At 40.7% G+C, this 26,981-nt stretch overlaps 2 protein-coding genes across 4 annotated transcripts in view; both read left to right on the top strand.

The window, feature by feature from the left end:
- Nucleotides 1–877: 877 nt before the first annotated feature.
- LOC308106250 (olfactory receptor 1D2-like) lies at nucleotides 878–26,359 on the top strand (the record flags this gene model as incomplete). Its single annotated transcript, XM_080457305.1, has 5 exons — nucleotides 878–915; nucleotides 1,049–1,149; nucleotides 2,220–3,151; nucleotides 17,278–17,367; nucleotides 26,264–26,359. 5 exons carry the CDS (start codon nucleotides 878–880, stop codon nucleotides 26,357–26,359), a joined length of 1,257 nt encoding a protein of 418 aa, XP_080313431.1.
- adarb1b (adenosine deaminase RNA specific B1b) overlaps nucleotides 6,205–26,981 on the top strand; it is a 190,627-nt gene continuing 169,850 nt past the window's right edge. For all 3 annotated transcript variants that reach the window (XM_080412741.1, XM_080412740.1, XM_080412739.1), the window contains exon 1: nucleotides 6,205–6,408. The gene's annotated coding sequence lies outside the window, so the exon portion shown is untranslated. The remainder of the gene's footprint in view (nucleotides 6,409–26,981) is intronic.

The raw sequence follows: 26,981 nt of genomic DNA, 5'->3' as shown, positions 1-26,981 counted from the left end.
GATTAGTTGTGTCTTTCACACAAATGTGATCTGACTGCAAATAAAAGCATTTTAATGTATTTAAACACACCGGTGTAATATCTTACATAGCCCTTGAATAAAATGCAACCGCCACCACTTTCTCCAGCAGGGCCAAGCTCAAAAGGTGGTATGTGTGCCAGATGCAGTGGTGTAAAGTACATTTACTCAAGTACTGTACTTAAGTACAATTTTGAGGTATTTTCTACTTTTTTGCAGTATTTCCAGTTTTCAGTACTTTTACTTCTACTCCATTACATCTCAGAGGCAAATATTGTTCTTTTACTCTGCTACAATTATTTGAAAACTTTATAGTTACTTTGTAGATTTTGATTATTATTACAAAACATACATTAACCACTTCAGCCCTAAACCTTTGCTATTTAAAAATAGCGAAAGATCTACAAGCTCACAACGTGTCGCGATGCGACACATTGTGAGCTTGTAGATCTGCTATTTTCAAAAGATTTTGTGAAATGGGCCATTGTGCATAATGAGTAGGCTACTTTTACTTTTGGTACTTGAAGTATATTTTGATGCCAATACTTTGTACTTTTACTCAAGTAACTTTAGATTACCGGAGTTTTACTTTTAACAGAGTATTTCTACATTGCAGTATTGATACTTTTACTTAAGTAAAAAAAAATATTACTTTTTTCACCACTGGCCAGATGATGGAGTGTCAAGACTCCATGCACCACCTTGGGACAATCCTTTGTTTGTAATATTATTATGTCACCCTCTAGTGTCCAACACGGCTATGACTAAATAAGGACTCAGCATGCTTTGTCATGGTTTTTAACTTGTTTAATTTGTGTTCATGAGGCTCTGGGCTGGTGGAATCACTCTGCCCTAGTCGATGAAATGGTTCAACTTCAACCTCAATGCAGACATAAAGTACAGAGGCGAGTATGAGAATAAATATGCGAGCGTTCAAAAAGTATCAAGCATTCACATCCATTCTGAATGGAATAAATGGACTGTAAATTGGTCCTTTAAAGCTGAAATCTGTAAGTTTATGTCCTACCAGGTGTGTGTTCCACACCACAGAGCCCTGCCACATCATGTTGAGCCAGGGCTCCGAGTTTGAGGCCAATTTTTACAAGTCTTCCAAGATGGCATCTCTACTTGGTAGTCTACCAAGACCAGGGTCAACATTTATCAATGGAAGAGTAGGCTAATAGAGAGAACCTCCAGCCACAATATAACACAGTGTATTTATGTTCTTTTCAGTGTCACACCCTGCATAATTCAGTTGTTGAAAGGGCCATAAGAGGGTAGAAACTTATCCTATGATGAAAAGTGTCTCAATTAAACATTCATACAGTATGTCATTATTTTAAGGCCTTATAACTATCAAAAACATGGCACAGTACAGCTTCAATTCATCTGTTTGCATTTGTAGCATGAATGAGTGTTTTTGCATAATTTGCAAACAGTCTTAAATGAGTCAGCAATTGTTCTAGTATGGTTCATACAGTACACCACTCAAGTTAATACAATTCAATTCAATTCAAAGGGCTTTATTGGCATGAGAAAACATCCGTTTACATTGCCAAAGCCGAAAGCACAATACAACAATACAGCAATACAATCAAAACAAAAAATATGTACATTAGAAAGTCCGAATCTTCAATCAATTTCTATGTACCAAGATCACTGGGTGCAGGTATAGTGCAGGAATATAATACAGCATACACAATTAATATTTACAGTGGTGTATGGAAGTATATTCAAATAGAAGATGCTCAGTTAAAAAACATATTAAAAGAATAGCATCAGTAATTTTTTTTGCTGTGTTGTCATAATATCATTAGTTCTGATGATATATTCTATGGGGGTTACTTAAACTCACACGCACGCACGCACGCACGCACGCACACACACGCACACACACGCACACACACACACACACACACACACACACACACACACACACACACACACACAAATCCCAAGCTTGCATTGTTTTTGTCAGAGAGAAGATATAAACAGACAGAAAAGGCAGATGGCAGAGGAGAGCAAAAGATGTTCGCAACTCGACTCTTCCTGCAAGTGTCAAGGGGTTTGAAAGGGAGAATAGGGTGAGCTTGATACTGTATGTCAGTGGCTTACATTATTGAACTATAGGTTTACTGAAAATTGTTAACGTTTAAATGTGATGGATAATATTTCAGTTGTAACGGTGTTTACTCTTTCAGGGTTAAATCACACAATTGAACACAGACGTGTGCTCTTTTGCGTCTCTTTGCTGTTTTACTTCATCATTTTGCTGGTGAATGCTGTTGTCATTGCAAGCATCGTTACGGATAAAAGCCTGCATGAACCCATGTACATCTTCCTGTGTAGTCTGTTTATTAGTGGACTTTATGGGACCGCAGGCTTTTACCCCAAATTCCTCTTTGATCTGTTATCTCCTCATGTCATCTCTTATGCTGGATGCTTGTTACAGGGTTTTGTAATACACTCTGCAGCCTGTAGTGACTTGTCCATTCTAGCTTTGATGGCATATGACAGATATGAGGCTATCTGTCGACCTCTGGTGTACCACACGGTCATGACAAAATCCAGGGTCTTCCTCTTGGTGTTTTTCTCCTGGTTCTTACCTCTTTCTGGTATGTTCATGAACACAGCGTCAATATTAAATTCACAATTATGTGGATCACACATAAATAGACTATACTGTGTTAACTATTTTGTCATTAAACTATCTTGCTCAGGGTCCAAATTCCACACTGGTATTTCTTATTTTAACATTTTGTTTTACTTTGGCCTTTTTTTATTTATTTTTTGGTCTTATGTGCATTTGATCAGAACATGCCAAACATCTAAAGAGAACATGGGCAAGTTTATGCAAACATGTGTGCCACATTTAATCTCTTTAGTTACTTATGCTTTTGCTCTGCTTTTAGATTTGATGTACATGCGATTTGGCTCAAGTGATTTATCTCAAAATTTCCAGAACTTCATGGCAATCGAATTTCTTATTATTCCCCCAATACTGAATCCGCTTATATATGGCTTTAAATTGACCAAAATTCGAATAAGAATTCTGAGTTTTGTCCATGCTGAAACAAAAGATGTGAAAGGGGTGAATAAGACCTGTAAGCTGAGGACAGAGCTAACTGTCTCAGTAATTGTCTCGAATAATAAAGCCTGGTAAATCCTACAGTCTAGTTTTTGTTTTCGATGTATCAAATGGCAATTTTTCTCACAATGTTTTATTAAAATCAATAGTTAAAAAGGGGAAGTCTTTGAAAATGTGTGTATAACATTAACCTCCCTGAAATATGTGTATACTGTATTGTATGTACAGCTATCACCATGTGTATATGTCACATTATATATTTACATGTACAGCTATCACCCTGTCCTTGTGTATATGTCACATTATATATTTACATGTACAGCTATGCTGGCTGCCCATCTTATAATTGCAAAACATTGCTATTAAAATGTGTAATCAGTTAATTAATTTAACATTTGTCATTTTGTATTTGCTGAGGTAAAAGTTTGATTTGAAGTTAACAAATAGGCCTACATTATTGTGCTCCTTTTCCTCTAAGCACCTTAACGTCCATTGTCTATCATGCACAGTATAAGTATAACATGCACAGTATACAATACATTGCTGCTATGCTCAGGCACCTTAGTTTAGTTTTTTTTTGTTTTTATTATCTCAGGTAATTTGTAAATATGTAGATAACTTGTCTGGCCTTCTGTTGCTCTCTTGTTTTGATCTCCTTCCCACTTGCCCCCCACCCTCTTCTTCTCCCCCCCCCTCTTCTTTCTATGGAAACTAACGTTGCGATGGGAACGATGTACAAAAAATAATTTCACCCACTTTTTTACCTTGTAAACCTGTGATGTGACAATAAAACTGATTCTGATTCTGATAAGTTAAGAAATGAGACAATAAGATAATGGGGAAAGAATTACATTATATAGCACATTGTGCAGGGCATTATGACAAGAGGAAGAGTAGAGAGAGAGAGAGAGAGAGAGAGAGAGAGAGAGAGAGAACCTCCAGCCACAATATAGCAGTACATTGTGTGATAGATAGCCATGGTTCATGACGCTGTCTGTGACTGCTAGTTATATTGAATTCACACATACTGTCTACCATACAGATTGGTAGGCCCCCCTCCTTTGAGCTTTTAGATCTGCTATATTCGCTAAATATCCCCCTCTAGAATAGGGACGCTATAGGGTTCATGTGGTTAAAGTATAATGTGTAACATTCATTTTAGTAGTCTTTATGGCGACACATCACCTCTCGCAGCTTCGTTGTCAATACAGCGTTTGTCTATATAGAAGTAGGCTTCTCATAAGGAATGCTGCAGGGTAACTTCTAAGGCCTGAGGAGGATATGTTTGGAACGTAACAATACGTATTCAGAAACTGTATTTATTCATTTTAAAATACATAAATAAATACATTTCCAGTATAATTCCTGTACAATTCCTGACTGTACCCATGTCATTTTGGCTTGATTGTTGGGGGGGGATGGGGGCAGACACTCACTAAGAAAAAAAAAAACCTTTGTTAAGAGGTAAAAAAAACACATTGATGTCGTGGAAGGGTTATTGTGAAAAATATTCTACAGAAAGATTATAAAACAAAAATGACTTTTGTTTAATTTAAACAGTTACACTTTAAAATAAGGTAGTGGTAGTCTCTAAAATGCATTCTGGATTCCAGCTTTAAATCAATGGGTTGGATGGATTCACAGCCAAGATCCATCCATGCCCGTTGCGTACACAGAGGTCTAGAGGTCCCATAGCCCGGAGGCACAGAAGCACTGTGATTGGCTGGGTAGTTGTCAGGCAACCGCCGTGCTGTCCAAAAATGTTCCAAGACAGCAACTGTGATAATAACACAAGCAGCGTCTTTGTTACGACAGGATCATTTCCCTCCTTAAATAAGTAGCTGTCTGTGAGCCAAGCTATGGAAAAAATAAATGAAAATACAAGTATTAAAATCTCGTGAATGCTACTACGCAATATCGTGTTGCCTGACAACCAACTAGCCAATCACAATGTGAGCAAACGACCCTCCCTGCAATGGGAAAGCACGTCGATGGAACACCATGAATCCAATCCTCCAATAAAACCACACGACGTCTTCCTCCACGTTTTCGCGCTCACGACCGAGCGACACCGCGAGACTTCGTGTGGTCCAGTAGCGTAGACTGCAGGGTTGCCATGTCCGCTTATTATAAGCGACGTTGGGCTTGTTTTCTGTAAAGTCGCTTGTAAATATTGGTAGTTGCGGGTTGCGGTTTTTTGGGGCTTGTTTCTAATGTGTAGCCTACTTGTTTTGGGCTTGCTGTGTAATGTTGTTTAAAGCAGTGGTTCTCAAACATTTTCATGTTGTCAAGGACCCCCAAATGAATAGGCTATGCTATGTATTTGTCCACAGACCCCCCCATCTGAACATATTTTGTGCCAGGGACCCCCATACAAGACTTGTGTTGTTAAAATGTTTCGAAAATATTCCAAATGTTTCACATCTTCTTCAAGTTTAAAAAAAAATAGCAGATCTACAAGCTCTCAACGCCGTCGCATTGTGACCGTTGTGAGCTTGTAGATCGTCTATTTCCAAATAGCCGAGGTTTAAAGGGCTCATGTAGCTTAGTCGCTTCTGGCAAATTGGGATTGTTTTCAATTCAATTCAAAGGAGGCTGGGAGCTTTATTGGCATGAGAAAACATACGTATACATTGCCAAAGCAAGTGTAAAAAAAAAACATAATAAAAACAGTCTAAGAAAATGGGGAAAGTATATACAGTTGGAGGGGGTTCAGCATTGTGTTAAACAGAGAGCTAGTCACATTCGCTTTTTGAAACAAATAGCAGCAATCCTTTGCAGTTTGCAGTCACTTTTGGACAAATATCAGCATTTTTTCTCTCTCAAAACTATTTAAATAGTATACAAAAAAGCCTCAGATTTAAAATGCGTTTAAAGGTAGCAGCTCAGTGAGCTCACTCTGTTTATATGTGCAGTAGGTCTAGATAGGTCTACTCGGTACAGATGGCTTTCATAGACCCGGTTGCATGTTTCTCTCGCGTAACCTGGCAACACGTGTAGCGTAGACTGTGCAGTGCACTGCAGTACATGCGGCTCCTCGAGGCTCCAGCTCTCTCTCTCTCTCTCTCTCTCTCTCTCTCTCTCTCTCTCTCTCTCTCTCTCTCTCTCTCTCTCTCTCTGCTTCTCTCTCTCCCTTCGCCTCTATTCATATATCAACCGCCGATGCACAGCAGCGACCCGACGGACAGAGGACAAGAGACGGCTGTGTTGCCTTTGATGTGAAACCGTACTAGACGACGAGTCTAAAAGCTTCTCTCTGGGGGGCGCCTCTCTCTCTCTCTCTCTCTACCGCTACAAAATACGTGAGTATAAACCGTTAACCGTTTTTTTTTAAATAGTAAAAGACCAAGACTAGGCGGTAAAAAAAAACAAAAACAAACCAACAGGGATAAATGTGCCTGTTTTCCGGGTGTGTGTTTATGTAACCCCCCCACCCCCCCCCCTTTTAGAACAGTGCAGACATGACGCTTCTGTTGTCAGAAGAAATACATGCTGGGATAATGTAAATGCACATCATCAACATTGACTTTGGCCTGTGTGTGTGTATTGAACGCGGTGCTGAATTGTCTTCGCATGATGAACGCAACATGATGACTATTATTATTGGGGGGGGGGCTTTATGGCTGCTAATCTCAACCTGTGTGTTGCGGAGGTCTGCGCATCATATTTATAGATCATCATGGCACACAATTATAGTCACATTGGATGATCGGGATAACAACACTCACACAGCAAATAGGCGATGCAGCGACGACCTGAGGCCAATGTATCGGTTTTGTGGGAGGAGTATGATGTTGTCGATGTAAATCAAAGCGTTATTTATTATGTACATTTTCATATAGTAATCGGATTGAAATAATGTTAAATGCCGTACAAGTGACTGTTGTTGTGTGTAGTCATTGTAGGCTATACTGGCTGCTGCGAGGATGGAGCTGATGGCCCTATCGGCGAGGTTATGATAATACACACGGTGCGATACGGTTAATTTAGCTCTGATTGTACTAGTAACTAGTGTGACCATTTCGTTACATTCTAACATTTGCGTATACTACAGTATACTCAGTTGCAATACAAATGGATACATTAACATTGGTGATTTCACTGTGTAGGTTCAAAATGCAACATTTGATGATTTATTACAGTGTTGTTGAGTTGAATCAATGGGGGGAAACGGTGACTGTTTAACCCGCATGAAATGTTTAAAAATACATAAGCCTATGCTATTGCTGTAGTCGAGGACAGCCCAATAAACATGTGATTATGGTCATCATCATCATGATCATCATCATCATCATCTCTTCTCTCCCCAAGCTAGAAGCTAGTTCTTAACCCTTGTGATTTCCCCTTTTAAAGGCAAGTTCTAAGGACACTGGTAAATGTCCAGTAACCCTTTCAAAACATAGGTGGGATGAAAATGATACAATTAGTGGAATAATTGATTTTTTCATTTGATGAAGTTATTTAGCATAATTTATTTCATTTAGTCACAATGACAACAATCCTTTGGAAGCAATTTAGCAAATTTATATGGCCTGTTTGATAAGTTGACAAAATCCCATAGTGGAACAGTAAAAAAAAGAAGAAAAATAATCTGCAGTCAATGACATCCTTAGCAAATACAGTTGAACATTAAGGCCTATTAGGGTCATCACGTGATGATCTTGCTTCATGTTCAAAGTTGTACCACCAGTTATGCTATAGGTCGGAGAGCTCACTGTCATAATGCTCAAGTCCCAGCTCCAATAGCATTACACTGGCTCTGTGCTTTATTTCATAACAGTGCTGCAACGTTGCTCTAGTTACTGAGGTGACAGGCTTTAGAGAATAGAGAGCATCACAGCACGGCCACCAAGGACAACCTTGCCAAATCGGTCTTGTATCTGTGTTCATAGGTATGCGTCTGGAGTGAAATCTACGCTAGTCTCCTCTGCTGCCGTGTGCTTTTTTTCTCTGTTTGGTGGGCTGCAGTTCAGGCTAGTGTGCGTGCCATGTATCAGCAGAAGTAGAGGATGCTTGCTGCTAATGCTGAGGTTAATAAATTGCTGCTGGCTGTCAACGCAAGGAGAGCCATGGCCTCTGTTAACCCTGTAGTGCCCGATCACGGCAGGCAGGGGCCATAGCCATCACTTTCACATATACCCTGATACAGATATTACCCGCTGATGTCCTCGATCCATATGTTCACTCCCCCCCGAGGGCAATATGATTTCTGCTGTGATGAATGCGTCATTGCTGCATTCATTTTCACTATACAAGGACAGCGGTTTCACACAGGCAAGGCTTCACATTTGAAGAAAACCGGATGGGCTCAACATCTGTGAAGCCTCTCTAAATACAGCAGAAGCTAATTAATTAAATGGCTTACTGACAAACTTTGGGGTACTTTCCATCACCTTTAAAGGAGAATTCCGGACAAATTAAGTGTTATCTTTGATGTCTCGTTACTCACCTACCGATGTGAAAAGTAGCGTTCTTTTTTTTCATATATTCCCCTGTCGTCATTTTTTAAACCCCCTCCGTTGTCATAATGGGAGCGCGTGGCTAAGGGAAATTCGTCTATTATAACCGACGCAAAGTTGTTTTTTTCACTACTAGTATTCATAGTAGAGTCTCATGATAGTCAAACATGCGTTGAAACTATCTGCGAGGCTGCCGTCAATGGCGAACGATTTAACACTGGTTGCTTGTTTCCAGATTCTGGCAACACGAGTTGCCAGGTTCTGGAAGAAACAAGCAACCAGTGTTAAATCGTTCGCCATTGACGGCAGCCTCGCAGATAGTTTCAACGCATGTTTGACTATCATGAGACTCTACTATGAATACTAGTAGTGAAAAAAACAACTTTGCGTCGGTTATAATAGACGAATTTCCCTTAGCCACGCGCTCCCATTATGACAACGGAGGGGGTTTAAAAAATGACGACAGGGGAATATATGAAAAAAAAGAACGCTACTTTTCACATCGGTAGGTGAGTAACGAGACATCAAAGATAACACTTAATTTGTCCGGAATTCTCCTTTAAGGTCCTTGCACACCGGGGCGATTATTTTCATGCGAATAATATGTTTTTTAAAAAAAAACCTTATAAAGTCAATGCAAGCTTCCACACCAGTTTCGCGGAGCGAAAAAAGCGTCTTTTAATTATTCGGAACGAGTCCGAATTTTGTGTATATTCGCATATTCGCCGGTGTGTAACCGCCTTAAGAGTTGTAACTTGAACAGATATCAAAGTTTAGTCTGCATAACAGACATTTGCTGAGCCAACTCTGAAATTAACCTTGATTATTAGGGCTGTAGTGGTCAACCAAACTGACGGTTTTATGCAATACATTGGTGTCACTGTTCGGTATGTTTTCAATCAAGAAAATAATTGTCAATAAATTGGAATGCCAGAATGTGCATTGATAAAAAATAATAATCAAAGCTATGATTATTCATTGCTTTTAATTTGAACAAAATGGAGCTCAACCAGTACCTTGTAAATTGCCCACATGTGAAAAAGGCTTATCGCTTGCTCTTCTTGATTGCTGTAGCTTTGTTTAACCAGCACAGGCCTTTTAACAAATTGTGTCCACCACATCTTCTCTTAGTGACTTTGCAACAGGGCACTTGTCTGCCCTTTGCAACTATCTCTCAGAGTAGCCTATATTTATGTTCTTATTAGGGATGCACAATATTGATTAATTGCATGGTCAAATCAATCAATAAACCAATATTTGCAATACAAGTTTCCAGTAGCGTTTAACTTACACCTATTATACAGTAACAGTGATTTTGGGTGCAGTTGCAGACTTGTCCCAAAAAACGAAACAAAACAAAAGAAACCAAACAAAAACATTCTTACCTGATTTATTATTCATTACTTAACACCACACTCTGTTTCCAGGTGTCTGCTTTCACTACTGTAAGAGATGAGCACACGTTAGTTCCAACAACTTAGTAGTAACAATGTAACAATTATTTGTACCTATAATTTTTTTCCCGCTGCCTTGAGTGCCTTCAATCATCACAACAAGCCTTTTCAGCTTTCACATTGAAACATAAAAATTATAAAATATAATATTGGCTAAAATATGAGGATTATTTTGATATCAGATTGATGCAGATATTGTATTTTAAGCAACGAAATATCGTCCGATACCAATATGATGAACGGTATATTGTGCATCCCTAGTTAAGTTAAGAAATCCTGGACATCTTTAAAGCAACTGGGCTTCTTGTCAAGACCGTCTCCAAGTTGCATCGAATGAAATAAGTGTTGAAATCATAAATGTAAATGTAGCTAAACTGCCAATTATGGAATCCTCTTACAATGCTTCACACCACTGGCTGGTAGGCTAGTTAAATGTATGCTCCAGTGCAAAACAATCACCTGCATTTGGAGGGTGGCAGCAGGTGTTAATTTTCCACCCTGTTTGGCATCCTCTTAGTTTTTTTCTCCTTGAGTTGTTGATGAAACATTGGTTGATGAACTATGTCCATGGTATTATTACATGGTCCTACTGCAACCAAAGTTGTTTCTTTTTTTGCTGGGAAATATCATGGGCTGATCCATAGTGAGCCAATTCATTGTTCATTGTCCAGCTGAAGTGGCAATGCAAAGCCAACTGATGATAAGATTTGAGCAGTTCCTCATCTGCCTGGGACAGGGGATTAAAGAATAAAGGTTTTATTTGTCACTCACTCATACAGGTACAAGCAGCAAAATGACGGTGTGGCATGTCTTTCAGGGTCACCGTCTTCTTCTTGGCTGAAATTACGTTGCGTTGTCAAGCTATTAGTGATACTGAGAGCCTTATAACTGAATACGGTAGCAGACATAATGTGGAATGTTTGTATTACAAAACCTATCGGTGTGTTGTACAGTCAAAGGGATTAATTGATAATGTAAATTACGATGCATTGTGTGCAGAAACACTGGAACCTAAAGGGGTCAAGCTCTCTCTAAGTTATCTATGGTGTGGTGCACATATATAATGATGATCTGAACAAAGTGGTAAGGGACGTGGTGGTTGTGCCCTTTCCAAGACAGTGTATGCTCCTCTGATACTGTATCTGCAGAACCCCCTAGCTTTGATGTGCCTAAAGCGCAATACATACTCGGAAAATCTCCCGGTTCGGAAAGGCTTCCCGAACTATAGTTTGATGAGCCCTTCTGAAGCTTGGAATGAATGACGTTAATTCGTAGTTTTCCGAAGAAAACTTAGGGCGTCGGAAGGAGTATGCACTGTGCTGTGTTTTTAATATTGCCATGATCAATAACATGTTATGTTTTTCGATAAACTAGGTTGAAGAAGAACGAGAGACATCTTAATGAGACTTTTTTTTACGGTAATGGAGGAGAAAGAGTAATTAATCACCTGGCTGCTAGTTTGTAGCTCGATAATAAGACGCTGGCAATAATAATACACCATCTTATGTATTATGTCTGTACCAAGTTTGTTTTTGAAGTTTGTCCTGGAGACTATAGTGACAGCACAATGGCCTGCACTGCTGCGCAGGCTGGAATTTACACTCTATTCCACAGAGAGGCCAAAAAATGCCCATGCTAGATGACAAAGCAAACGTTTTCCCTTTTATCAATACCCAGCTTAGGGAAACCGAGTCTTAGCACCATAATTATGTTAACTCATGTGTTGAGGGTGACTTTCATAGTTGGCAGTTGTTGCAGGATACAAAATGCTGCAGGTGGTTTTTGTTTTTTGTTTTTTCAAATATCCCACAGAGGTAGTGGCGGGGAATTCATAATAACTGAGTGAATAGGCCAACTTGTCACATGAACAGTAATGCATTCAGCGCCCTTAAGGCCCTCCATGAATGCCACGGGTAGAAGCGTGCACCGGCTCTCTGCCATCTCTCTTGACTTCCATCGGAAGCGCCTGCATTTTGGAAGCTAATGGTGGAGAGAGCAACAAGGGTGGTTTATTGCTTGCAGTGTGTTTTAATTGCTCGGTGCAGTGATAAGCATTGGAAGCAGGAGGTAGAGCTGTCGTTTTTTGGCGCATCAGATGGCGGGGGTCGTAAGAGGAGACCCTGGCTTGCATGACCCCCCGCAAGCAGTGGCGTAGCCAGAACGCTAGCCGAGGCTGGGCCTAGGGAGTCGCGGGTGGGCGCGCGCGTGCATGTGTGCCCGGACCGTGCACTCGTGCGAAAACTTTCCTTTTTTCGCGGGTTTGTGACGGATTTCGGGTACATCTGGCATTAGTCAGGCTCTAGATTTGTACCCCCTAACCATCCCAGCCATGCTCATTTTGGTGCTGTTGTTATACATTCGCTTTTGGGTTTGTTTTGGATTGCGGGTCATAATTTTGTCATGGAGCTTTTGTATGTTATTTATCTCCTGAGGGGGGAGGAGAAGGACTCGGGGAGTCACTGATCCGAGGTTATATGCATGAAATATTAGTCCCGAATGAACTATAGTGTCTAGAGCGTGTAAATATATACCAGTATTCGTCAGTCATGCAATGCTATGCAATATGAAAAACAAACAAAAAAACCTTTGTCTTAACCTTGTGTAGGACGGCTGAACTCACCGCTCTCGTAAGATATCCTGCTTCACATTCATACTGCAGGTTGCAGGCTGCTTTCACAACAACACAACAGTGCTCTGCTCGAAGCATTTGGGAGTAACTATTAAAGTTCAAGGTGTTTTAAAACAGTGACAACACCGTAGTTGATATCAATTTGAAGCCAGAGCGTTAACCCATTAGGACGTGGGACGCATCTGTGTCATTTTTTGATTTCTTTGGCTATTCAAAAATAGCAGATCTGCAAGCTCGTAGCGCGGCACCGAGTGCCGCGCTACGAGCTTGTAGATCTGCTATTTTTTGAAAAATCTTGAACATTTGTGCAAATCTTTGAATATATATATTTTTAAAGCAAACATTTGTAACTCAAATCTTTGCTTCTGGGGGGTCCCTGGAACAAAAATATTTTGAGATGGGGGTCCGCGGCCAAATACATATCATTTTGGGGGTCCTTGACATGAAAAAGTTTAAGAAACACTGATGTAGCAACGTTTAAAAAAAAAAAAACTGGATTTAGAAGACATTTGTAGAATCGGCCTCAGGCCTTAATGGGTTAATGGAACCAACAGCCACACAGATCTCAGGGCTGACCTTGTCCTTGGTCGTGAAGTCTGTAAAGCAGTTAAAAATGTTCTGTTGGAACTATTCACAATCACAACCGTGGTTAATTTCTTACCAGTCTCAGTGGGTTGTCCCTTTGGTAACACTTGTTATAATTTGTTGTAATTTATTCCATCAACATCAAAAACCCAACATGCGGTCCACATAGAAACCCTTCACTGAGACGACTTCTTTTTCTTATTTTAACGCAAAACGGAGCACATGTAATACACATTTCCAATAGCACCGAGATCTACTGGTACAGTGTTCTTACCAATGTAAAACATTGATGTTTTTTATTGAATTTTTGAGTAGTTGCGTAGCTGCAACAGGCCCATCAAGTGCTTATCACAGGCATCTGCTGGTAGGTAAATATTAAGGTACAGGTTGATCACAAGCCGTTATACGGCCAATATACTTTACGTTAGGGCTAGCAATCGCTATGTACCTTTCATCATGACTTGACCCAGTTTAGTCCAAGGATAAAAATAAGGATATGACAATTTAAATAACTTTTTATGACAATACATTGTTAAAGGACCACTTCGCCCATTTTCAACGTATCTTCGTATACTTGGTCCTCACTAATGCTCATGATAAAATGGTACCTTTTCTTTCTACTCGGTCTGTGTCTCAGAGGAGGGCTGTGGACGCTTCAGAAACCCGCCTACCAGTGGTGACATCATCATTAGGCAGTTTTTTTTTTTTTTAAACAAGATTTTTATTAACGCGAGAACAATGGCTTCCATTATAGCATGCTAACTTACCACCCTGCAGTTACTATTAGCTTGGATGTAAAAACTTGAACCTTGAACCTTGTGTCAAAATCTCAGCCAATCAGGAGAAAGTACCCATTTTTAAGCTTAATTTTTATAGTGTTCCAGTTCCAATTTTGCCTGCTCATTTCTTAGTGTCATCACTTCCAATTTCACTTGTTTATTCTGTATCCTGACTGAGTTCTCTATCCTGATTGGATACAATTGGAAATGAAACTGAAACTAAAATGCATTTTCTGTTTTGTAAACAGCTGGAGAGACAAGGAGACTCCTGTTACTGAACAAACACTCTATAGCAATGAGTACTATCAGAATATAGAGCTATTTAACACTTATTTTAACCAAAGAAAATCACTTACCCTACCTTTAATTAGTATTCCATTTGGTGTTGGTTAATGTCTGTACTGTGGCTTTAAGACATATCAATATGTTGCAGATTTAATATAATTGTTAGGATTTTTTTTTATCAAATCATGCAATCAGAAGACGAGAAAAGGTACCATAGGTGGCTTTTATTCATTTTGATTTAATATGTATTTTATGAGTAGTAGCCCTAAACACTCCCAATCTCCCATACTCTCCTCATGTTTCCTCTCTATACACTGTCCCTGACAAATAGAGGCTCAAAAAAGCCCCCAAAATGACTTGCAAAACAAAACATAAAAAAGGATTCTGCTCATTAACCCATTAAGACCGGGGACGCATCTGTGTCATTTTAAGATTTATTTGGGCTATTCAAAAATAGCAGATATACAAGCTCATAGCGTGGAACATGTGTCCAACTCTTTGAATATAGGCTATACGTATTTTTTAAAGGAACATTTTTAATGGGGGTCCCTGGAACAATATATTTTGAGATGGGGGTCTGTGGCCAAATACATAATTTTGGGGGTCCTTGACATGACAAAAGTTTTGTTCCAGGGACCCTCCAGAAGCAAAGATTTGAGTTAAAAAGTGTGTTTAAAAAAATGTATATATTCAAAGATTTACACAAATTTTAACGATTTTTCAAAAACAGCAGATCTACAAGCTCATAGTGCGGCCGGCACTCGGTGCCCGGCCGCGCTATGAGCTTGTAAATCTGCAATGTTTTTAATAGCCTAAGTGTAAAATAATGGTTATAGGTTATTCACCTGTTTCCTAGGCTGTGTGTTTTCCACTTCCTGTCGATTTCATTGGATATCATTGGTCATCTGACCAGTTTCATTGGATTTCATTGGATCAAATGGACAGGAAGTGGAAAACACACAGCCTAGGAAACAGGTGAATAGCTAAAAAAAAATCTAAAATGACACAGATGCTGTTCCCCGATCTCAAAGGGTTAAGCAAAACCTCCACACCGACGACATGTTGTCGTGCTGACTGTGCTCTTGAATGTGCTACTTAACCATTGTGCTGCTTGTGCGTATAGTATACATTTTGACGGCTGCAGAATCAGATTCATGAGACTCAGCTGCCAGTCAACGATCATGGCAGAGCAGCAAAAAATCAGACAATTCCGATTGGATGGAAAAAAAACTGTTTGGCAAATGAATTTATTCAGATAGGGATAGCTCAAACGTGATCAAAATGGGCCAGTTCACACCGTGTGTGGCGTGAACCGTTCCTTCTAAAAAGCGTGCGTTCAAGCCATTCCATTTACCCCCCGAAGTTCAAGGAAATGCTCTGGAATGCATATGTGCAGGATGTACGGTATCTCTCAAGCTCTTAAAGGGTACCCCTGTTTCCTTGTTTTCCCATATAGCCTTCCTTTTCCCTGAAGTGAAGTTGTGCTTGAGAGAGAGGAGGAGTGTGTACCTGTCAGCCTTTATATAGGGCTTTCAGTTGGATCGCCAGCGGGCTTCGAGAAGAGCCACATTCCCCCCAGGGTACTGCTGCTATAGTTCGCTGCTGTGTCTTGTCAGTATAGCTACTGTCACTGTCTTTTCCAATGCCGTACCCAGCGGCCTTTGTGAACTTGTACGTACAGACAGACAGACAGACAGACAGACAGACAGACAGACACGCACACAATGATTCATGACCACTGTCCTGTCGTGTGTGTGTATCAACCCACGATAACATGGATCGCGCCGTGATGCAGTGGTACATGTATCCGCAATGGATTAGGCTAAGGCACATCAATAATGCAGGCCTCATAGAGTAGACTGTGAAAACATGCTTTTCATGTTTTATAAGCTTCCCTCTACTCCCCCGCCCTTTGCTGCTGCCGTCTGTACAGACAGAGACAATAAATCCTCTACTCGTGTGTGTACAGTGCATTTCGGTGTAAACTTAAATGTCTTAAGTGGGTGCATAGAACAGGCTTCTGAAATGTTTGAACCGTTTCCAGTCAGTAATTATCTATATTGGTATGGCAATTGTTTTTAAAACTCACAAAATGCTGCGATAAGTGACGCTGCCATCTTCCTGAGTGAGAGTACTGTATCTGCACTGGTGTTCCATGTGCCTCGAAATATTACAGAGCAGATTTGTGAACATATGAAACGTAGGCCATTGCATCGTGAATTCCATGTATGTTACCAGTTAAATAGTGATGTATTATGTTCACAATGAATATGGCATATATTGATGTGTGGGAAAATAAGTCCAAGTTATATAATTTTGAGGATGTTTTTTCTTTCTTTTCTTTTTCGTCCCCCTTCCGTTATTCCTTCTTCCCGTTTTTTAAAAACATTTTAATAAGTGTTAACACTAGTAAACGTTATGTTCTGATCATTGCTTATAAAGTGTTTGGTACCGGGGGTCTCTAATCAGGAGAGAAAACTAATTCAAGATACAGACTAAGCAAGTGAAAATTGGACGTGACGAGACAAGAAACTGAGCACACAAAATTGGTACTGGAGCACTTTTACAATTGAAGCTGATAAATGATCTTTGTGGAGTACTCTCTCCTGAATGTTACCACAACCTGAACATGTATTTTCTGTTGACTAACAAGCTGGAAAGACCCGTTAAAACACTCCGCCAAAGATTGCTTTCCGAATATAGAGTTTTACATTTAAATTAAAACAATTATTTTACAAAAAATGTATCACTTACACATCCTAATTGCTAATGGGATTGTTTGCCATACAAAATAACTCCTCAGGTTGGAATGTTTTTGGTTATCTTAATTTTTTGGTTATCCACCCATCCTCCAAATGATGTGCAGTATATTCTCCAGCCTGAGCTTGATCTGAGTCCCTTTTTATTTCTTTCTGATTTTTTTTCTCAATGAGTTCACCTCTTGAGTCTGCACACTTGTGACTTCCTGCGTCTGCATTAGGGTGTCATGACTCAAGTCAACCATGAGGAACCACCCTTCCTCCGTCTTCCTCCTGCTCCATATGCCATACAGCTCTGCATCCAGCCCTTGGTGATATGGCTATATATAGAAAGGGAGAGAGGAAGAGGAAAGACAAAAGCAAAACAGAGTGCCTTTTAGTGCTGGGTCCTGGATGCCTCGCATCGCTGCCCCTGTTTTGAAAGGGTTAATGACATGTTCTGATTTTAGCCAGTAGGCTGTTTCTGTTCCCGCCGGAGTGGCCAAGGGTGACGGGGTCAGGCTTTCGGCAGGGTAGACGGACTTCCTCAATTAACCACAATCCCTTTAGCTTAAATTCCCTCTGTGACAGAATAGCTGTTGCAGCAGATAGCTTGTGCAGCCTAAAAAATTCAGCGTGTAGCAAAAATGTTCACGATGCTAGCGATCATATGAAACCATAGATGGAATATAGTACTTTCGTATTTCTAATGGATAGAACCCATTGTTTCTACCTTGTGGGTTTGTACTCTAGCAACACACTAAACATCTGTTCTGTTTTCTAAAGAGCAAGTTGGCCGGGTGAAATAATATGAGTGTTGGTTTACATTTTGGATGATACCAACTACTTGAATTGGTCATGAATGGTTGTGCAGTTGTGGCCAGGTGTGTGTAGAATTGAATGAAAGACAGAATAGTGGGGGAGGCGAGCATAGCAACTGCTTTTTTGGTCCGTGTACACAGTATGTGTGTTGACTCAGTTCCCATTCAATCTGGGAACGCATCTCTGTAATTTTAGATGTTTTTGGCTACTCAAAAATAGCAGATATACAAGCTCATAGCGCGGCACCGAGTGCCGCGCTATGAGCTTGTAGATCTGCTATTTTTTGAAAAATTGTGAAAATGTCTTTGAATAGTATCTATATATTTTAAAGCGAACATTTGTAAAATATTTGGTTCCAGGGACCTCCAGAAGCAAAGATTTGAGTTAAAAATGTTGTTTCAAAAATACATTACATACGTTTTCAGAAATAGCAGATCTACAAACTTGTAGATGTGCTACTTTTGAATAGCCAAAGTATAAAATAATGGTTATACTGTAGCTCAAATCTAAAATGACACAGGATTGAATGGGTTAATCTGACCCATTTTGTATTTTATATAAGGGGTCAGCACTAGTTCCAGCTAGTCTGTGTTGCCCGTTCATAGTGGTGACGCAAGGAACGCATCTGTGACAGACGTGTCTTGGAGAGGATTCATCAAAAAGGACATGAAATGGCCATGGCCAGTCTTTTGGAATCTCTTGAATAAGCAAGGACTTCATTGCTGAGCAACGAGCGGTGATCAATTGCACGTTTATCTTCTCTGTAACTCACTGAGCATTCATTGGAGGCTCTTTGTACATACGATCATATCATGTCATTTACCTGATAAGGAGGAGTGTGTGTTCCGTCACAGCCGAGCTCGACGCTGAACAGATAACCGCAACGCTATGTCAGTGAAGTGGAAGTAGGCTTTTGCTGGTTGTGAAAACGGTCATGTGTTGTACATATAGTAATTGACAGAAAAACTAACTAATGGGGGTTGTGCAGATGGCCAAGTGGGTAAGGACGCGTACTATGATGGGCTTTGATGCCTGGCGGCGCGTCCGGGGTTCGATTCCCTAGCCCGGCGGTGGATCTTGCAGCATGTCACTCCCTGACACTCTCTACCCGTTTGCTGTCTCTTTCCATTATCCCTTTGTTTAAGACCTGGAACGCATCTGTTTTAATTTGAGCTAAAAGCATTATTTTACGCTTTGGCTATTCAAAAATAGCAGATATACAAGCTCATAGCGCGGCACCGAGTGCCGCGCTACGAGCTTGTAGATCTGCTATTTTTGAGAAATCGTGAAAATGTGTGCAAATCTTTGAATATATATATATATTCTTTTAAAGCAAACATTAACTCAAATCTTTGCTTCTGGGGGGGTCCCTGGAACAAAATATTTTGAGATGGGGGTCCGCGGCCAAATTCATATCATTTTGGGGGTCCTTGACATGAAAAAGTTTATAAACCACTGAATATATATATAGAAACGTTTTTCAGAAAATTGTGGGGATTTAGGAGACATGTAGAATCGGCCTCAGGTCTTAATGGGTTCTACTATCAAAAATAAAGGCAGAAAAGCTCCAGAAATATCTAAAAAGAAAAACCAACAATGGAAAGCTTTTTCTTTTTATTATTATAAAACCAACAATGGCAGCACTGCCAGCACATTATATGCCAGGCTTGTTTCATGGAAAGAAAGTTTACGTCACAGTGGAATGCTGTCAATCGTTACTTTTTTGTAATGTCTTCAAACATGTCCAAAGCTGCAGGTATTGCTTTGGGCAAAAGTCAGACAGAGACAAACCGTGTGAAATAAAGTTGTCAACCAAAGTAAATTGCTCAATATTTCAGAGGAAATATTGGTTACAACTAGCATATCATGTAGGCCTACAGCATGACTCACTTTTTATGCCAGAAGTCATATTTTTGTGTGTGTGTGTGTGTGTGTGTGTGTGTGTGTGTGTGTGTGTGTGTGTGTGTGTGTGTGTGTGTGTGTGTGTGTGTGTGTGTGTGTGTGTGTGTGTGTGTGTGTGTGTGTGTGTGTGTGTGTGTGTGTGTGTGTGTGTGTGTGAATATATATATATACTATATTAACTATACTCTATATATAATATACGTGACCATACTCACACACACATTGTAAAACTTAACACATATAATATATATATATTATAGTGTTGTATTGTATTGAAACACTACATTTGCTCTGACCTCTGGTTACTATTCCTGTGCAACTTCCCTTTCTGCTGGCTTATTTGATCAGGATCAGGTCACAATGAGAGGATTTGGTTTCTGAATGGCCCGCGATAATGTAATGGGTAAAATAAGCCTTGTCAGAAGAATGAGGGATGCTGTGTGGAAGGATGGCTGGTTCCAGTGGTTCCTGTTTTTTCACCAGCATTCTCTCTCTCTCTCTCTCTCTCTCTCTCTCTCTCTCTCTCTCTCTCTCTCTCTCTCTCCCTCTCTCTGTCTTTTTCTGTTTGCACTTGAGCTGTTAAAGCCCTAACCGTGCGCCCTCTTGACCTGCCATCAGATTTCTTTTTTGTTTTGCAAACTTGCAGGTTTATCGGGCTCCTGTCCTCTTCCTCTATGCAGTGGTTTTCAACCTTTTTCGTGTCAAGGACCCCCAAATTGACACATATTAGCCCACGCGGACCCCCATTTGAAAAGATGTGCCAGGGACTCAACCATTTAGGTTTCTTGGGGGTCCCCAGTCTACACTGTTACATCACCATTAGTGTTCATTTAACTCTGAGAGTGTACAAATGGAACCAAATGGACCCGTTAGGGTCCATTTGGTTCCATTTGTACACTCTCAGAGTTACAGACACATAAGGGTCAATTTGGTTCCATTTGTACTCTCTCAGAGTTACAGACACATAAGGGTCCATTTGGTTCCTAACTATTAATTTGGCTGGGGACCCCCTGGAACCCCCTCAAGGACCACTGGTGGTCCCCGGACCACTGGTTGAGAACCACTGCTCCATGGGTCTCTCGCATACAGCCCATAGTGTATGTATGTGTCTGCATGAGAACGGGTGGTGTATGTGTGTGTGTGTGTGTGTGTGTATTGTTTTTCTAGGTTACGTCAATTTTGGCCCAGTTTTCTTGCACTCTAATACCATCGATGCACCTCCTGTTCTGATTGGCTCGTTGCTGCCGCTTGCTCACTTTTTGGTGTCAGTCTGGTCTGTCCGGCACAGAGCAGCAGGAATCCTTACCTCGACCTCAAATAATAATTATTATGATAAAAATATTTCATCATTTCTGTTTTAAATGTACTGTGTACTCGAGTAGCTTCACTTCAGAAGCACTTCAGGGGTTGAGCGTTTTCGAAGAGCTGCACCCGCATGATGCAAGATTAACGGGATAAAACAAAACAACATAAAAAAACCTGATGGCATTTCAAAACGCCACAACCAGACTTAAAAATGACATTAGTGTTAAGAACATTTAGGACGGTGATGATGACAGGCAAAGTGAGGGAAGGATCCGTTTCACCATTTGTTTATATTTGTATATGTTTTATATTTGAAGTGTTTTAAGTGGCAAGCTCAAATGAACACTAGCCATTCATAACAAACACTTGCTTATTGACCTATACATCTATTATATATCCACCTTCTTTATCCACTTAAGCATGGGTGGTGCTCTGTCAGCTAAGCAGTTCACCTATAGAAATACCCCAAATGTATTTGTGAAAATTGGTTCTATCAGAATCTCACTTCTATGTTGGAATCTTAATGACCCTCATTTCACAATTTCATACGTCCTGGCTCCTTGGTGACATTCATTCCTCAGCGCCCTATTTTACAATAAATGCACAAAATCTCTGTCCGCGTGTAGTTCATGTACCAACCGACTTAAATCTCGGTGTGCGTCGCCGACGACCCAAGGGAGCGCCGTGCCCAGTGTCAAGTCGGTTTAGATAAGCGTTTGTCCAGAACTGCAGATCCAAACGATACGCCCATATATAGGCATATATGGAGACTGGCATCATTCCAGAGTGCCAGTAATCCATAGTAGCACGCACGCACACACACACACAGATGTGTCGTGAGCACAACTACGGCCGAGGATATCTCTCTCTCTCAAACACAGACTCCTTTTTACCCAGGCAACACATGCTTTGTTATAGACTAAGTGGCGATGAAAGCTGTGTCTATATTAAGATGACATGCTACTCTAGAGGAAGGTGTTCCTCACACCTCTCCAAAGTGTCACACTTTTCAAATGTGTAGTACAGAACTTTCTATTAAGGCCTTTGGAGATTAATATAGGTTTCCACCAACTTTTTTTTGAATAGCAGTGTTGGTGACATTTTGTGTATGAATCTGAATGAATGAAAGGCTACTTTAACCCCTCTGTATGGTAGAGTATGTTAATAAAATATAACTGCAGGGGTTGGAGGAGATCTCCGTACTCTTCCATAGAGACACATTACAAGACAATTACCTCTCCCAATTCGGAGAGGTAGACATAGGGGACCATAATGGTAGTCTGTTTAGCCTATTGACTACGACGTACGTCTGCATATTTACCAACTTTTATGAAAAGAACGGCGAGCTCAACAGACAAAATGTACTTGGTGAGTAATTATCTTTATTAATTAGGTGTAATGATCAAGCCACCCCTAACACAAGCCAATAGACAGGATGGACAAGCGTGCATGGTGTTGTTTTTTTTGTTGGTGTTGCATAAAGACAGGGTACTGTACACACACGCACGTACGTACACACACAGAAAAGCAAAAGAGCTGTTGAGTTGCCTTTAAATGGCAGTGTAATGCTAACTGTGATTCGAGTGTCTGTCTGCGGGCTGTAGTTTAGCGAACACTTAGTGGGTCGTTTGGAATTAGGCAGACCGATGGATTCCTCTCCGTACACTTATGTTTATGTTCACATTCTAGGCATTTAGCTGACACTCATTCGGAGTGACAAGCAATGAGTGTACCGCGAGAATAAGCAAAGAGTACTTCAAGGTTCACAGCCAAATGATGTGTAACGAATACTTTTGTTCCTTTCGTGGTTTGGCTGCACAACTTATTTCTGGACAGTTTATGTCTTGGTACTATATTTTACGCAGACTTATTTTTTTGCAGCTTGTCTTCCCTGCCTTCCTTCAGAGAACACAAAGACCGTTGTTTTCAGTGATTGGCCACCTCACACCTCCCATCACAGCTGTGCTTGTCTGTTCAGCTGTCATGGATAAAAGGGCATTATACCCCGGAACTATGTCCATTTTCCCAGTGATTAGATAAACATATTATTGTCCCGTTCTCTTATAGACAACTGTGTGTGTGTGTGTGTGTGTGTGTGTGTGAGTGTGCGTGTGCGTGTGCGTGTGAAGCTTACTCAGAATTCATAACCAAAGAAAAATTTTGAGTCTTTAGTGGAAAGCAAATATTACAATACAAATATTTGTATATTTTTGAAATATACAAAAAAGCCAAAAACACATCAGCCTTTTCCTTCTGTAATTGGGTCTTCTAAATAGGAGAATTTGTGTGAATTTTTATTTTGAAAGTAGAAGTGCCTTAAAAGTGATAAAAACATTAAAAACCCCATTGAAAGATGTCACGGCAACTGTGACGAAGACAAAATGTGTTTTCGGTGATAATAGGCAAAGATAATGGAAGGCCAGTCAGATCTTCTGTCCATCTGTCAAGCGTGCAGTAGTGGTAGCTTGGATAAGCGAAGAGGGCTCTTGTCTTTCCAATGTCACCAATTCATCAAACACATGTCCCTGGAATCGATTCCCTGGACTGTGAATTTACAACAGTGTCCCCAGCACCCCGACCCCGGTCTCTGGCACCGGTACGTTGTCTGTCAACTAAAGCTGACAACTACCACAGCCATGTTGCATTCCTTCTGAGCTGCTTTATTCATCATGACCCGATGAGAAGCAGGTGTGTATCCCACAGGAGAGCCTCACCGTCTGTTACAGACGGCAGAGTAAAGCAAAGTGCGGAGTGCATCAGTGGTGTAAAGTAACTAAGTACATGTACTTCAGTACAATTTTTTTAATTTGTACTTTACTTGAGTATTTCCAATTTCCAATTCTTTTACTTCTACTCCCCTATATCTCGGATCCAAATATTGTATTTTTTCCCCACTACATTTAATTGACAACTTTAGTTACTAGTTACTTTTGTAAATTTAGATTTTTAATACTAAACAATAAACACACTTAAGCCCTATATATAGTTCGGCCATTTGAAAATAGCAGATCTACAATCCCACAATGCGTCGCATTGTGGGCTTGTAGATCTGCTATTTTCAAAATATTTGTATACGTTTTATATATTTGAAAGCTTGTGAAATGCGACATTTCTGCATAATGAGTACTTTCTACTTTTGGTACTATTTTGATACCAATACTTTTGTACTTTTACTCAGGTAAATTTTTAATTCCAGACTTTTACTTCTAGACGAGAGTATTTCTACATTGCAGTATTTATACTCTTACTTAAGTAAAACATTTGAGTATGCAAGTGGCATGCTGCAGACTAGGCCTGTCCCCGACTAAGGATTTGTTTAGTCGAATCTAATTGGCGACTAATTGCCAATAGTATATATATATATATATATATATATATATATATATTTTTTTTAGGGCCAAAATACATTTTATTTCAAAGGGCCAAGGCTACACAGTTTGTTTTGTGTCTCCAGCAGAGTTTCTAGTGTCTCTATCTCTCTCTGGAAGAGGTTGCACATGAACTCTGCAGCCGCACTGAGGCGCTCCAACACAAACAATACCAATACAAAGACGAGGAATAAGAAGAATAAAGCGGAAGTTACGTGTGGTTGCAGGTGTAGACTTGGCCAAAAAACAATTCAAAAAAATGTTGGCCCTTAAAAAAAAAAAATTTTTTTTTTTTCGACTAGATTCGACTAAGAGACACGCAGTCGACTCGGACCCCCCGCGACTAACCAGTCGACTTAGTCGAGGTCAGGCCTACTGCAGACTAACAGATGAATGCGGTAGGTAGGTAGGTAGGTAGGTAGGTAGGTAGGTAGGTAGGTAGGAAGCAAGCAAGCAAGCAAGCAAGCAGGCAAGCAGGCAGGCTGGCTGACAGTGCTTGTGGGCTGGGAAGGAAGATGTAGTAGTGCTATTACTCACCTCTGGAGCAGGCATGGTGCTGCTGTGTTGTGCCTCCCAGGGGCTCTGTTCAATCATCGGAGCGCACTTTATTACCCTGCTCTGTGGACGTGTGTGTGTGTGTGTGTGTATATAATTACGCCTGCACTGCAGGACAATCGGTGTCTTTCAGTCTGACTCCTCTTTTAACCCATTAAGACCGGGCGGGAACGCATGTGTCACTTTCAGATTTCTTTGGCTATTCAAAAATAGCAGATCTACAAGCTCATAGCGTGGCACCGAGTGCCGCGCTATGAGCTTGTAGATCTGCAATATATATATATTCAAAGATTTGCACAAATGTTCACGATAAAAAAAAATATATAGCAGATCTATAAGCTCATAGCGCGGCACCGAGTGCAGCACTATGAGCTTGTATATCTGCTATTTTTGTATAGCCAAAGTATAGAATAATGGTTTAAGTGGTTACACAGATGTGTTCCCGGTTTGAATGGGTTAACCTCTGAATCGTGCAGGTTTTTTGGACCGCATTTAGCCTGTGTGACATTCAGGCGATCTTTGTGTGTGTGTGTCGTATGTATAGTGTGTGTGTGTGTGTGTGTGTATGTGTGTGTGTGTGTGTGTGTGTCCATCTCCTAGCACTGCCTCTTTTAATACGTTTAAAAATAGCTGTTTGAGTGGGTCATATTTTATATGCCTGCCTCATCACATCCTCTCCTCTCCACTTACACCCGGTGTTCATTGCCGGTGTCGCTGTGGGGGATATTATTTTTCTCTCTCTGCTATCTCCCTGCCTTCAGCGCAGCAGCCAGGTGCTGCTATAGTAGTAACCTCTGTGGACAGGATGCCCCCCACCCCCCACCTCCCCACCTCCCCACCTCCCCCCTCCAAAAAAACAACTCAGAGGACACTTGCGTGTACACGGCAGCGTGGGTTTGTGCGAAGCCGAGTGTCAGGAGTGTGTACAGTGCTGTACAGCAAAATATGTGTGTGTGGGTGGGTGGGGTGAGTGTGGTGGGGGTATGGAATGTGCCATACGGATGCGAAAGAAGGCAGAGAGAGAGAGAGAAAGAGAGCATACAGGAGGAGGGAAGGAGGAAAAATGGAGAGACTCAGCGGCCCGTTTCAATTGGCTTAATGTTCCCTGCTGGCCCCCCCCGGGGGATGCTGACAACACATTTTTGTTGATTCATTTGCCCTCTCCAATAACTATCCGTGTCTCTGTTCTCTCTGCAGTCGGTCTGTGTGTACGCTTCTGTCCTCATGTTTTTTCTTTCTCCTCCTCCTCCCCCCATCTGTCTCTTTTGTCCTCTAGCGTGACCTTGCTAATCTGAACTCTCCCTCCCGTATCGCTGGGTCTCCTCTGACGCGTACGGCTAAGGCTGACACAGGAGAGCATCTGGGGCCCTGAGAGCGTTGGTCCATAGTGCATTATGTAATGTTTCCTGTGTGGTTTGAGGTAATGGGGAGGAGGGTCAATATGCCAAGCGGAGAGAAAGTGTAATACAGATAGAACTGCACGGTAAAGATCCTGTTCATTTAATTCCAAGAGACCCTTTACGGTCCTTTCGGTTCGATTTTTACAGTCTTTTAAAATAACACCACTATGGATTTTACTATGTGAGCAGAACAATGACCTTAACCCTTTAAGACCTGAGACTGATTCTACAAAATGTCTTCTAAATCCCAACAGTTTTCTGAAAAAAACATATGTTTCTATATCAGTGGTGCTCAAACCTTTTCATTTCAAGGACCACCCAAAATGATATGTATTTGGCCGCCGACCCCCATCTCAAAATATTTTGTTCCAGGGACCCCCAGAAGCAAAGATTTGAGTTAAAAATGTTCGCTTTAAAACGATATATATTCAAAGATTTGCACACATTTTCACGATAAAAAAAAAAAGCAGATCTACAAGCTCGTAGCGCGGCACTCTGTGCCGCGCTATGAGCTTGTAGATCTGCTATTTTTGAATTGCCGAAGTGTAAAATAATCCTTTTTTTTATATAGCTCAAATCAAAAAGTGACACAGA

Source organism: Gymnoscopelus braueri (genome assembly GCF_963280865.1).
Source record: "Gymnoscopelus braueri genome assembly, chromosome: 18".
NCBI classification, from domain to species: domain Eukaryota; kingdom Metazoa; phylum Chordata; class Actinopteri; order Myctophiformes; family Myctophidae; genus Gymnoscopelus; species Gymnoscopelus braueri.
This window is presented reverse-complemented; position numbering and strand designations above follow the sequence as displayed.